This window comes from Cyanistes caeruleus, chromosome 3, assembly GCF_971803275.1.
Source record: "Cyanistes caeruleus chromosome 3, bCyaCae1.hap1.1, whole genome shotgun sequence".
NCBI lineage: Eukaryota > Metazoa > Chordata > Aves > Passeriformes > Paridae > Cyanistes > Cyanistes caeruleus.
Genome location: NC_141703.1, coordinates 86,115,041 through 86,128,801, shown reverse-complemented (window position 1 = coordinate 86,128,801; position 13,761 = coordinate 86,115,041). Strand labels below are relative to the sequence as shown.

The 13,761-nt window shown below is 44.0% G+C and overlaps 1 protein-coding gene across 15 annotated transcripts in view; it reads left to right on the top strand.

Moving 5' to 3' along the window:
- Window positions 1-920: 920 nt before the first annotated feature.
- RIMKLB (ribosomal modification protein rimK like family member B) overlaps window positions 921-13,761 on the top strand; it is a 41,714-nt gene continuing 28,873 nt past the window's right edge. The window contains exons 1-4 of one of the 15 annotated variants that reach the window (XM_086882442.1): window positions 1,813-1,985; window positions 3,203-3,681; window positions 4,536-4,614; window positions 9,777-9,997. In XM_086882442.1, the coding sequence (XP_086738568.1) occupies window positions 9,823-9,997 (175 nt within the window). In that variant the 5' untranslated portion in view covers window positions 1,813-1,985; window positions 3,203-3,681; window positions 4,536-4,614; window positions 9,777-9,822. Of the gene's footprint in view, window positions 1,339-1,647; window positions 1,986-2,015; window positions 2,193-3,202; window positions 3,682-4,535; window positions 4,615-9,776; window positions 9,998-13,761 lie in introns of those variants that run through there. The other 14 variants (XM_086882439.1, XM_086882436.1, XM_086882440.1 and 11 more) reach the window with 14 other exon arrangements.

Sequence of the window (13,761 nt, the reverse complement as noted above, 5' to 3'; positions counted from 1 at the left end):
ATGGTGAAATCAGAAAGTACTTTACACTTGATTAGCATAAGAGATCTGATAGCCAAGATGCCTTGGCAGGAACAAACAGAGCTTTGAAGATGGCAAGAAGATTGAATCAGGCCTGGCAACAGAGAAAAGATTGAATCAATGTTGAAATATGCATACGTTTGTTTATATGTTTATGTGATGTTTAACCCAATCATTGTAGCCTTCCTAGAATGATATATAAACTTATGTAGCCCACAGTAAAATCGGATTCTGATCACCGAGTCAGTTGTCCCCATCTCTCTTATCGCTGACAGCAGTGAGGGATGGTGCAGCCCTGGCTGCAAGCTGGGTATGTCAGGCACATGATGCTGTATGATGAGTGGCCTGTGGGACATAGGCTTAAACTGTGAGGTTTAGGCTGGACATTAGGAAGAATTTCTTCCCTGGAACTGTGATTAGGTACTGGAAAGATCTGCCCAGGCAGGTGGTGGAGTCACTATTCCTAGAAGTGTTTAGGGAAAGACTGGTTGTGGCACTCAGTGCCATGGTCTATTGCCATGGTGGTTTTTGGTCACAAGTTGGACTTGATGATCTCAGAGGTCTTTTCCAACAAAATTGGTTCTGTGGTTGTGTCACATCTTTACCTGTCACATGAAGTATGAGGGTTCTGGCTTTGCACACCACATACCAACAGCAGCAGCAACAGTGACAAGCACAAGTGGCGTATGTTTTGCTGCACTGCCAGACGGCACAGCTGCCTGGGCTGTACTGGGGCCGGTCACCTGTGGCACTGGCCTGGCATCTGCACCCTGGAGTGGGCAGTCAGGGGTGGAAGGTGTGGCTGCAGGAGAAGTGTGGCTGGGTGAGCACGGCAGGACCCGGGCTGGGGTCAGCCATGGCAGTAGGGGCTGGACTGAAGCCCCGTCTGGGGCAGGGGAGAAGGGTAGGAGTGGGTGTGAGGAAGAGCATGAGGAACAGCTTTGTCAGCAGGTCGTGGGATGTGATCCTGCCCCTCTGCTTGGACTTAGTGAGGCTGCATCTGGAGTGCAGTGTGCAGTCTGGGTTCCTCAGTAAGGAGCAATGTGAAGTTCCTGGAGCAGGTCTGGGGCGGGGGGGTGAAGAGGATGATTGGAGAACTAGTGCAGCTCTCTTGCAAGGGAAGGCTGAGTGAGTGGGGCCTACTCAGCCTCGAGAAGAGAGGGGCACCTTAGCAGTATCTATAAGCAGTTAAAGGGGGGATGCCAAGAGGACGGAGCCAGGCTCTGCTTGATGGTGCTGACAATTAGGACATGAGGCAAGGGGCAGAAACTGGTGCTCTGGAAGTTCCACCTGAATATGAGGAAGAACTTTGCTGTGCAGGTGATTGAGTGCTGGAAGAGATTGCACAGAAAGTTTGTGGAGATATTTGAGAACTGTTTGGACGCAATTCTGTGCCACGAGCTCTGGGATGGCCGGCTGGAGCAGGCAGGTTGGACCACTGTGGTTCCCTCCAACCTGACCCATTTTGTGGGAGGCCTTTAGACAGGAGTGGTCTCAGCCCGCGGGTGGTGCCGCCGCTCACGGGCAGCAGCTCGGTTCGGCCCGGTCCGGTTCGGCTCAGTGCGGTCTGAGGCATCCCGGCGCCGCCGCCCTCGCGCCCGCCCCGCGCGTGCCAGGCCCGGCCCGGCCGTTACGGCAGCGCCGCCACTTCGCTGTGAGGCGGCGGCAGCGAGCGCGGGAGGCGGCGGCGGGCGGGGGGCTCGGTGCTGGGAACAGCCGCGGCCTCCTCGCCTCAGCCGCGGGGAGGAGGGACACCGAGCAGGGGGGAAGGCGGGGTGGTGGTGGGGGCGACGAGCAGAGCGTCGCGTCGCTCGCTTCCCTCTAGGACCGCGCCGCCGGCGGGGAGGAAGGGGCGCGTCTCCCCGGAGCCTTCGTCGCCCCGCGCCCTCTCTTCCCAGGCCCGGTGCCGGAGGGGGTGGGGGTGGGCGTCCCGCGGGTCCCCTCAGGCTCGGCGGTGCCCGGGGCGGGTGAGATGTCGGGCTGAGCGGGCGCGAGCCCGCGGGGGTGGGGTCCGCCGTGCCCGGGGAGGGGGCGGGCGGGGGGGTGGTTGGGACCGTCCCCTCACGGCCGTCCCGCCCCGCCGCGCTGCGCCCATGGTGATTGTGCTGCATCCCCCGCGCGCGGAGCGGGGCGAGTTGCCCGCGCCTCCCCGCCGCGCCCGCCGGGGCGCCCAGGTGGGTGGCGGAGGGGGAGCGGCGGCGGCGGCCGCAAGGCTGTGCGAGGGGAGAGGGGCGGGAGGGGCGGGGGGGCCGCGCCCCCGGCCCGGGACTCGCGTTCCGGCGGGCGGGTCGGTAGCGCTGCCAGCGCGGGGTGGGGGCCGCCGCCCCGCGGACTCGCTCGGCGGCCGCGTCCCCGCACGGGTCCGTGGGGATCGGCGGTGGCTGTGGGGGCTGATCTTCACGTGATGGAGCCAGGGGTGTGTGTGGCTGGCGTTGGGTCTGGCAGCAAGATCTTCCCAACTAGGTTTCCTCTCCCCTTTTGTTTTCCGGTGTTTAAAAAAGAGCTGGTGGCACATCGGTGACTTTACTGCCTGGGATCTTACCAGGGGCACCGTTTTCCAAGCGTGCCACTGTTAATCTTGGATTGATTCCATCATTTAGGCAAGCGTCCTCCAGACATGTTATTTTGATTTGTTCTTTTTTTCTTTTTTTTTTTTTTTTTTGTCACCGTTTATAAACCGCTGTTTATTTTCTATGGCAGAGTGGGTTCTAATGCATTGGAATACAGGCTCCTAATGCATAGGAACACACGCTTCTGAAGTGAAATGTACTTTCCTCTAGTGTCATCTGAATCCTAAAGGTTATTCTGGGGAAGAGGATTAAAGGTTTTAAGGCTCACAAATAAATAGAAATAGTTTTTGTAGGTTTAGAAACTTAATTTCCTCATATGTTCCCGTGTAGGTATGGATTTATCTATCCATTGAACACACATTCCTAAGTAAAAGAACTAACTACTTAGCCTTGTGGGTTTTTTCCCCTTAAAATTGGTTTCTGTGATAGTATATTTGTGTAAAATACTTAGAGTTGTGCATTTCCCCTAATTATGTTAATGTCATCATTTTCTTTTTGACTTTGCTTACTGTTTTGAATAGCCCGTTTTCTTCCTTTGGGATTTAGTTTATTTCATACCTTTGTATGTTTATGTCTAATAGGGATGCTTCTTCTTTTTTCTTTTTCCTCCCTAGGTGTTGGTGACTTCAGTCATTTAGGGGTTTAGTTCTGAGGAAGTAGAGACACAAGGATTGAGTTTCTTTTACATAGAAAGCTACAGCTCTTCACCAGTACTCTTTTTACTCCTTCCCATCCTTCCCTGCTCCGTAGGGGAAAACAATTTGGGAATTATTTTAAACATTCATTTACTCCCCCTTCCCTCCCTGAGAAATATACCCTGGTCCCAGAGGCATCCGATAGACAGTGCCTGACAGGTCCTTGCTCTGGGAGCTTCAGTAGTACCCTTCCCTCCTTTGGGGTGTAGTGCAGGGAGGCATCCAGAAGACTTCTGTGCCAGCCTTTTTGGTTAGTAGAGGATCCAGGAAAAGGGGTACCTAGCAAGACACGTGACCTCCTTAAGGGAGCCAGAACTGAAGCAGCACTTGGCACGCTGAAGGAAACACCCATCTTTAGTGTCTTTTTCGTCTTCCACTCCTTCCTCACCAAATTTCTGGTAAGTCTCTTCAGCCCATTCATTCACGCAGTGCATGTTTCCCTTCCCCCACTCCAGGCGCTGGGAGAGGCATGCACAGAGACTGTAGGGTGGGGGAAGGGAGGAGGGAAAACTGGCTGTGTACACGCGGATCGGGGAGGAGAGGGGGTATTGTACCACACTGCGGGGGAACCTGGCGCAGGTGGAAAAGCAGCTGATGTGGGAGGAAATGGTGTGTTTTATTTGCACACGGGCGTGCGTGCGCACACAGGGACAGTGGAGGGGCGTGAAAAAGCTGAGAGCCTGTTGTTGGAAAAAATACCAAGACTGAAGTAGAAGGATGGCTGATGCTGACCAGTATTGGGCTCATGTTGCGGGGAGGAAAGAGGATGGATTATTCGGTGGTAATCGGAAAGTGGGGTGTGTGAATGAGGAATCTTGCCTCCTACTTGCAAGCATGAACACAGAGGAGGAAAGATGGGGGTGTGGATGTCCGCCTTTCAGAGGCTGCTGTGCCTGGGAGGATTGCTGCTAGCATCTTGAACATCACTCAGTGCAAAGGTGGAGACAGGGAGATGAAAGCCATCATGGGGAGTGCAGTTGCCCGTCTGCAGGGGTGGGAATGAATGGGAACAATTAATATATTCCCATATCCTTTGGCTGTTGCAGTCTACAATTCTCAAAGGGAAAAGGAGGTGAATAGTGTGATGTGCTTTCAAAGAGGTGTGTTTGGGGTTCACCTGCCTGCAGAGACTTTCAATTCTCCGATGCATGTGTAGAGGGTGGATGATAATGCAGCAGCAGTGGACAGATTGTGCTGCAGCTTTTTAATATATTATATAAAATGCATTTAAATAAATATTTTAATTTTTCAGATTCTTCAGCTTTTAAAAATGTGTTCTTTCCAAAGATTCTCAAACAGTTATGTGACAATCTTAGGAAAACTAGTTTCTGGTACGTAAAAGAGGAATTTTTCTTGATGTTGGCCTTAAGCATCACCATGAAGCAGCATTGTCAGGAGCGAATTGACTTATCTTGAATTTATTTTTCTAAAGATGTCAGTTCTTTTCTCTATCACCATGTGATACATTCATCATCCATACATATTTCCTTAATATTTTCTTTAGATGATCATCATGCTGGTATCTTTGTGTGGAAAAAAAAATCACTTGTGCATTATGCTCGAAACAGCTGTGAACTGTTTGCGGACCTGCTCTCCCTATGACATAGAAAGTCCTGTTTCTGGGATGTTTCAAATACTGCTCTCATTAAGATGAGACAGAGACCTCCATGACAGTGTATGATGGATTACATGATGGGTCATGTGCTGGACAACTGTTCGTTAGCTGTTTAACTGGTCTGCTCTCTAAGATTGACTTTATAATTCAGATTTGCCTTGAGGTGTCTCTGGAAGGAGATAACTTGCAAGCAACTGCCAACCATTCTTAGGTCTTCACTGTCTTGAAATGCATCCTTCCAGGCATTCTAGAAATTGTTGTAATGGTAGAGATGATTGGTTTATTGAAAATGGGTACTCAGTTTCAAGCCTAAGCTAATTTATGATGAAAAGGAAGTCAAAATACCTTTTCCAGCTTGAATAGCTCTGCTCTGAGAATGAGTATTAAGGGATAAGCATTAACAGTGTTGTTAATGTTACTCGTAGTGAGGCGGGTGCTTGGAGCGGTGTTTTTCCTAGTTCTCCATTTCCCATGGCGGTTGTGACTGTCAGTCTCTTGCTTGTTCCTTCTCATTTCCCTGGGATTTTTATTGTCAGTGTCTCAGCTGTAGGGATTAAACATGCCTAGAGGTATGCTAAAACTAAGGTTAGGTTTTACCTCTCTGTTAACCACTGAAATCTGTGGAGTTCGTGTTACCTGCACAGTGCTGTAACTGAGAGTGTGAGCCAAGATCTAAAAACGGGGTGATTCTGGGAGGGGCTGCTGGTAATAACTGTTCCACTAACTTGTTTCCCAGATCCCACTGTAGGCAGTGGGAGTGTGCTGCAACGTCAGATCACAGGTGAAATAGCTAAATCACGTTGATCCTTGATGCTATGAACATCTGGGATTCCATTCATCATTCCCATAGGAAGACACAACCTAGATTTTTTTAATTTACAAAAGCATTGAGTAGTTGCATCCTGAATGAAAAGAATACTGAACTTTTTTTTTTTTGCATACTAGATACCTTTCATCTTTCACATTTATCAATAATACATAAATCTGGTTTCTTGTTTCATCTTAAGAGAAATACATCATTGTGAAAAGGATAAAGAAACTAGTCTATTTTTCTCCTGCTTTTGGGTGTTGAAGACAGGAGAATGAGTAAATGAGCCATGGAGACCAATTCCTGGAGGGAGAGGGCGGTCTCTAATCTTCTCTGTGGAGAGAACAGCCCCTTGAAGGCAAAAAGAGTGGTCTTCAGAGAAGATTTCCAGATCTCTCTAGACAGCTGTTCTGATTGGCTGAATTCCCTGTTATTTCAATAAAACATATTCATATATGATGTAAAGTCAGAAAGGAGCACAGTGAGTGCTTTTGTTAGAACAGCTGCTAGAGGTGTACTGCAGATTGAAGGAATGTGGGAGGAAATAGGTTTGTATGTGCTGGGGAGGGAAGGAAGCTGCTGTGTGATTGCTGGAGTAAAGCCTGGCTTAAGCAGTGTAAGGGTGCCACAGCTGAGAGCTGAGGTGAGCTTTCATTCCCTCTGTAAATTGCAAGGAATCTGTTCCATGCATTGTGTTCCTGAAGCAATTGTGGCAGTGTCTGCTTGGCTGATGCGACACACAGTTTGATTTTTATCACAGACCTTTTACTTTGATACCATCCTTTTTCCCCTCTCCCAGTCTGTTACATGCAGTTAAGTTTATGATTATTTTTTGCCTTTGAATTACCTACATCTGTGAAGTAGTTATTGAAAGATTGTACTTATTTTGACTGTAGTAGCTTTGAGTGAAAAGTGCGCTTGAAGTGGCCATCTTGAAGTTATTTAAACATCTGCTCTTCCCCTTATATATACCATAGTTACTTTGCAATAGATGCTCTCATGGATTAGGAAGTATTCTCTGCACACCCAGCATTGTCTGAGGCTGTGTCTTTTAGATTGAAATGGGTGGAGTTGGTTTTCAGGGAAGAATTCTGGCAATAATATCCAACTTCAGAGCTTAATGCTTTTGTGCATCTGACTGTGAGGCCAGCTTTCCTCCTACAAACCATTTTCTTGAGAATGTGGGAGAGATTTTTAAGATGTTTGGGTTAATAGGGTAAATTGCAAGTTTTGTTATGTGAGATTTCTTACACAATCAAATAGATTATAAGGTGAGGCTGAAACGGATGAATATATTCTGTTTTTAGGAGCAGAATGTTAGTGTGAAAAAGGAATTCTTTTGGGAAGGGAAAAAAAGTGCAGTATTGGGTTGGAGGTGAAGGATCCAAGAGTTAGGATTACTAGTTTTGGTCTCTGCTGCTGGCTTGTGGCTTGTTCTAAAGTGAGCTTCTCAGTCTTTTCTTGCAGATGTGAGATTATTACTTGCCTTTCTTAGGATAAAATGGAAGTTTTTGTATGTACATTTATAAAACCATTAAGATTTTGAGCAAATGAGATGTAGTATTAGGATAGAGATTAATAGTCATACCCGAGGCATTTTTATACACCTGCTGGTTTAATATCCTCATTGATATATGTGGATGGCCCTTCTTGACAAAGTTGTAACTTCTTTCAAAAGCAGAAGATGGAGGAAGGAGAAGGAGATACTTTTTTTTTTTTTTTCTTCTTCGATCCTTTGCTGATTTTTAAGAAATTAAGTGTTGAAATGACAATCAGGGAGAGGTGATGGTGTCTTTAAGGAGGTGGAGGTGGGGCCACGTAGAGAAGAGGTCTGAGAAAAATTGAAGCAGTTTGGCAAAGAAAGCAAAAATGGGGAGAAAATACTTGGTTCTTGTATCAGCGTTAGACCAATACTGAGGGGGGAAAACCCTCAAACCACAAAAACCCAAACTAAAACCCCAAGCAGGCAGAAAATACGTGATGGTTTCTAATTTATGTTTGTTTGTTTGTTTTGTTAACGCTGAGGAAGCGTGTGCGGTGTGTTTTTGCGTGCCCTCGGCGTTCTCCCGCTGCTGTGTGGGATGCGCCTGTCCGGGCCGGGGGCAGGGGCGGCAGGGGGCGCTGCCCGGCCTCGCCAGCCCCGCCGCAAATGGCAGCGCTGAGGGGCAGTGCCCGGGGCCGCCGCGCTCGGCCTGCCAAACACGCTCTGTCCCGCTGCACAGCCCAGGCTGCTGTGCCAGGAAGTGCCCTGTAAACTGCCGCGTCCAGACATCCATTGTTGAGGGAGACACAAGTGGGGCAGGACCTGGTAGATGTCAGCCATTGCTAGCCCAAGCTTCATCTTGCCCTTTTCGCTTCGAGCTGCTTTGAAGAACAAAGAGGTTCTTTGAGAGATCAAAAGATACTCCTTATAACCTCCCACACCCATTTTTCTGCAGGGAGCAAACACTCTTTTTCCTGCTTTACGTTGAACATCTTGAATGCATTCAAGGTCTGGTCTGGATCTGTGATCGTCTTTCCCTAGCTTCTGCCTTTGTCCGGTCTTACAGCATGAAGAACTGTAGTCTTTGGCTTTATTGCTGAACCTCATTTACCAAATCAATGGGAAAAAAAAAAAAAGTCACAGTCTTTGCACGTTGTTACTATGGTTCTCAGTACCAGAAATAAAAATGTCTACTTAATTTTTTTTAATTTTTTTTTATTAAGTAAAAGCTGTTCTAGTAGGAAAAAAAATAGTTTTTTAATGCTAAGAAAGTCTAGCTCGTTCATATGGTTGTAACTAAACAATACTTTTGTCCCAAGACCTGCTGCAGAAATTAAAAATCTTTGTAATATGAAGTGATTAAAATTGTATACTAAAGGTATTTTTGAATTTAAATTGTCTGCTGGCAGCAGTCATTAGGACTAACAGGCAAAACTCCTTTTCCTGTCTCAGAGTTCAGTTCTGCTAGGAACTCATGTCAGTTACATTGGTGAAAGTGATGATTTTTGCATCTTTATTTTAATAGGATAGTTTAAAGGTGACACAGAAAACTGTTCTGTTTTTTTCTAGAATTCATGTTCCCTACACCATGCTTGTCTTTCTTGAGCATAAAGGAGTAGTCTATTAATGTACCTGTGACTGGTTTACAGTTTTTAAAACATTTCAGTGAAAATATATTCAGTCAAAAATAGCCCCAATCCTCTGTATTCAAAGCAGAAGGAGCAGTACCTCGCTATTACCAGTTCTAACCCTACTGAAATTCTTCAATTTGAACTGTTTTATCTTCTTGGTCCTGAATTCATTGATGTATAAAGTTGATTTAAAAAAAATTATTTGAAGCAAGAAAGGGCTACCACTGAAATTCTGGCCTTGATTTTGCTTTATTTTACATGCGTTAATGTTCTGTATTTCGTTGGTGCTCCTTGTTCCATTGGTTTTTCCATTATTATGTGTTCTGGATACTACCTAATATATTTCTAAATGTATCTCACAGCAGATGTGAAATATTTGTGAGAGCAAAACAGTAGTTACTTGGAAGACTCTGTGGTAATGAATTTCTGTTCTTCTGGTCTGCTTTTTTAACATAGTTTGTCACCCTTATCCATATGTGGTGAAAAGAGACAATCAAGTCTGTCACTAGGTATTTTAGCAGTACCTAGGAGAAGGGTGGAGTTATTTCAGTTGAAGAATTAACCTGATCATGAAGTTGAAATTGTGGCCTTCAGGCACGGCCATTCAAATTTTTTTCATTTCTTTGTATGCTTTTTAGTACTGTAATGAAAGAGGAATGCTACTGTCAGTACCAGTAGTTGCATCTTTGTGTACTTCTTGAGGAGAAAGCTGGGATGAGGACCAAGACCTAATTTCTAGCATTTAACATTCCATAGAATGTAAATGGATTTGTTTCTGTTGTTGGTACTTTTGATTGCAGAGTAGGTGTAGACATTATTTTGCTTCTTGGAGGTTGGAAATTGCAGTCTGTTGAAATGGACTGACTTGTGCAGAGGAAGTGGGACTTAGTACAGCGGGGATCGTGAAGATAAGAGCCTATGTACTCTAACAGAGTCTCATCTTCTCCACTGTCTAGCAGTTCTGTTGGAAGAAGACCTTGGAGGTTGCAAGACAAGTCCAAGATGTGCAGTTCAGTTGCTCCCAGGCTGTGGTTCTTAACAGACCGTCGCATCAGAGAAGATTACCCTCAGCAGGAGATCCTGAGAGCACTTAAGGCCAAGTGCTGTGAAGAGGAGCTGGATTTCCGGGCCTTGGTGATGGATGAAGTGGTGCTGACCATTGAGGATGGAAATCTTGGTGAGAATGAGCTAAGGCTGGGAGTGTGCTGAAAGGGTGCTTGGGAAAAGATTGTAAAATGGAGCATACTATTTAATAATGAATTCCATGTATGCCAGACTACCTACCATTCATCATCTAAATCATGTAGATGTACATCATACCATTTTTTTAGAATTTATTATGTTAATCAAATATAATTGTTCAGTTTGCTAATTTGCATTGGAACCACTTTTTCTGTCCCTCTGCAAAAAAGAGAGGAGGGTTGTTTCATTCTGGTGAGTCCAGGATAAGGACTACAGGACCCCTGAATTAATAAGGAATCACAGAGTTTGATTTTTGCTTCAGTATTTGAACTTTCTGGGTCACACTTTAGAGTTTCGGAGGGACTTTTTTCTTCTGTTGTTTTCTGGCTCCAAAGTAGAAAACACCAGAAATAATCTGAAAGGAATTTTCAATGAACAGTACAAAGTGTCATGGAACTAGAGGTTATGATGTGATGTAACTAAAGCACACTGCTGTACAGATGTGGAGTTACGTGAATTCCAAAAAAGAACAGTGCTGATAAAGTATGTGCATCAAATAATTTGAGGTATTACAATTTACAGTGAATTAAACTAATTTACAGTATTTAAATCTAAATGATGAGATTTCTGTTCTGTTTTCCTACTAACTTTTTTTTTTCCTTGTGGTGATTAAAAAGGAAACGTAAAATGTTAAGTTGCATTAGAAATGTTAAGTAAAAGGATTCTGTAGATAGTAGGCTTATCTGATAGGAAGATACTAATACCACCAATGTCAAGCTGTGTAACTCTTACAATTTTGTTCCAACATTTTTAAATTTGGATTTCCTAAAGCAAGGAGACTGCAGTGTTTTTTTTTTTTTTTTTTTAAATCCTTGGCTCTTTCATTCGTCTTCCCCATTTATCAGTCAAAAAAACGTATTGCTGGAGACTCAGGGAAGAATTACATTTCTGAAAGTTGTATTAGGGCAATTCTGTTCAGGAAGAAAATATGAAAGTACCCTCAGCCATGAAGAAGAGGCTGCCATGTATACCTTGTTCCTCTTTGGGAAATCATATGTAGGAAGGGAATCATAAAACTGACTCTGGGGAAGAACTTTGGTCAGAATTTATACCCTATTTTTGCATGAATCAATCAAGTATAAAATTTTTACTTCATGGATGGTAAAAACAGTATTTTTTAATCTGGTATTTCTAAACTTCTGTTTACCTATTTTGTCTTTTAATCTGAGGAGTCTTACAATTTTTATCACAGATTGAAATTCTGTAGGATGTCTTCAGATCAAGGTAACTTCTTGTCAGAAAGTCTGAGCTCTGAACGTGCTTTCCTTTGGACAGTGTGTAATGGGAACACAGCCATCCTGGACTGTAGCTGCAGTCTCTGGGATGAATAATTAGTCCTTCAGCATTTCAGTACTGTTTTTATTTCTTGGTGATTTTTTCTGTCAGAAAATTACTTCTGACAGAAGATTTCTGTCTTCTGTCTCTTTTTGGGGAATTAAATAGGGCAAGTGTAAATTTTGGACCCTTCTGCTCTTTTCTGTCTAATGTCTCCTAGCACTATGTCTATTGCAAGGGGAAAGATAAAAGTAATACAAGTTGGAAAACTAATATTGAAGAGTGTGTAGTACAAGAACAAGAAAAATTAAGAAAATTACTAGAAAAAATGCAAGAAAAGGGAAATTATTCTCATACAAAGTGTTCATTCAATATGATGTAAACCAACATCATTTGAAAAGGAGTGAGATAAAAATGCTGGAAGATTGTGGATAGAAATTTTGTTATAAGTAGTCTGGTGTGTCTAATTGTGTTGTTTTTTTTTTTTTTTTCTGAGGGGTTGGAATTGTCTTGTATAAAACAATTCTTTCTCTTGGAGAGCAGTGAAAAATCTTCCCTCTTAAATTTTCCAGTTGTGTTTTTTGTAGAGCTTTTGAACATGCTTTGATAAAGATTTCTGCTGGAGCACACATGCAAAAGCTTTTTAAAAACCTCAGCTGGCCCAGGAAAAGGTGTCCCGGAACAAAATCCAGGAGTTAGCGCATTCTGTACCCTTTTCTGTTATCTACTGTGTGAGGGATCCACGTTGAGTAAAATTCTCTATGACATAGAGGAGTTGATGAAGAGAATGTATCTTCAGTGGATAATAATGTGTGCTTTTGCATCCTTTTCTGTCATTATTTGTCTTGAAAGCTTGGCAATTCAAGGCTCAAACTCTGAAGGTAATATATGATATTTGAGGAAGTAATAGTTGGGTTTTTCCCCACATAGTCACACATAGGTTAGAGCTTTTTTTAGAGTGGTCCATTAAAACCAAGGCAATTTCTTAAGAAAATGGTTAGAATAATGTTAAATTTACACAGTCAAGCTGGATATTGCTGGATGCTATTTAAAACTTAAAAACCGTGGTATTTCTGTAGATGACAGAGTCAGTAATCCTTCTTGTGGACTTGCTGACTGTCAGGAACATGGCTGGAGACTTCAGAGACCAAAAATTCAGCATAAGAGCTAAAAAATTATTTACTTCACAGGGGTAGAGTGGAAAAGACACTTCTAACTTTAGGAAAATTGAGCAGATCTGTGGGATACATACATGTGAAAACTGTCTCTTCCAGAAACCACATGGCTTATACCTTGCAGTAGAGCACAGTGATGCAGGTATTGCTGCCCAAGGACAGATGCATAAAGATTTTGTGAGGCTGAGATTTACAAAATTTGTGTCTGTCAGAAATGCTAACATTTGACATGGCCAAAGGGAGAGGGGGAGGAGGTGAGGTCCACTCGGTGGACTCAGCAGCAGTCACTCCTTGGGGCAGATCTCTGCTATACTGCAGGGCTGGATGGGAAGTGTGGCTGGATTCCCAAGGCAAACAAACAGTGTAAGCCCAGCAATCCTTGCTGGTTCCTTTTCTTTCACAGCCGAAACTCAGGATGACCCAAAATGCCAAGCACCCCACGCAGTCCCAGTATGACTGACCACATGATGAACCTGCATGCAGCTCAAGATGCACATTAGATACCTCAACACAGCATGAATCCAGAAGTGATTGTAAATGCAAGTTAAAAGATGTAGAATTAAAGTGTTTCTTTTTTAGTCTAGAAGGGAATTCTTAAACTGTTTTATGCTTAAACAGTTTCGGAAATAAGTTCAACAAGTAGTTTTTGAAATGAACTATGGTTTATGCCTTACTTGAATAGGTGTCTGCTTACCCAAGCCATGCACTCCTTTTTTTTTTCCACAGTGGCAGTAGTTCTGTGTAGATTTCCAAGGTAAAAGCTGAGAAAAAATAAGTGGAGAAGTAGAGCTGTGTAAATTAATTTTTTCTGCTCCTATGGTGGGCTGAACCTGCTGAGGTGGTTACTGAATCAGACACACACAACATTGTAGCACAGGCATGGGCAAGAGTGCCTGTGTGGAAAAATATGGAGGGTGATAACTGAGCTGTTTTGATTTAAACTTGTGCTGTGTAGCTGCAGCCTAAGTTTCTTAAGAGTTAAATTCTTGAGCCTAAACCAGTCTAGGACAATCTACTGCTGAAGGGAGCAGCCTGTCCCTTTCCAGCATTGCTGTTGCTGCTTGCCTTGTAAAGGACTTCATGTCTCTATTGACTTGCTTTCATGATGTACCTCAGCTAATTAAAAAAAAAAAAAAAATGTTTACCAAATTGTCTGCTGCTTTGCAGAATCTGGCATTTGTGTGAGTTGGGTTGGCCAATCCAATGGAAGACTAACTCCACCAAATAATTAACAGTTTTCTGTTGGAAT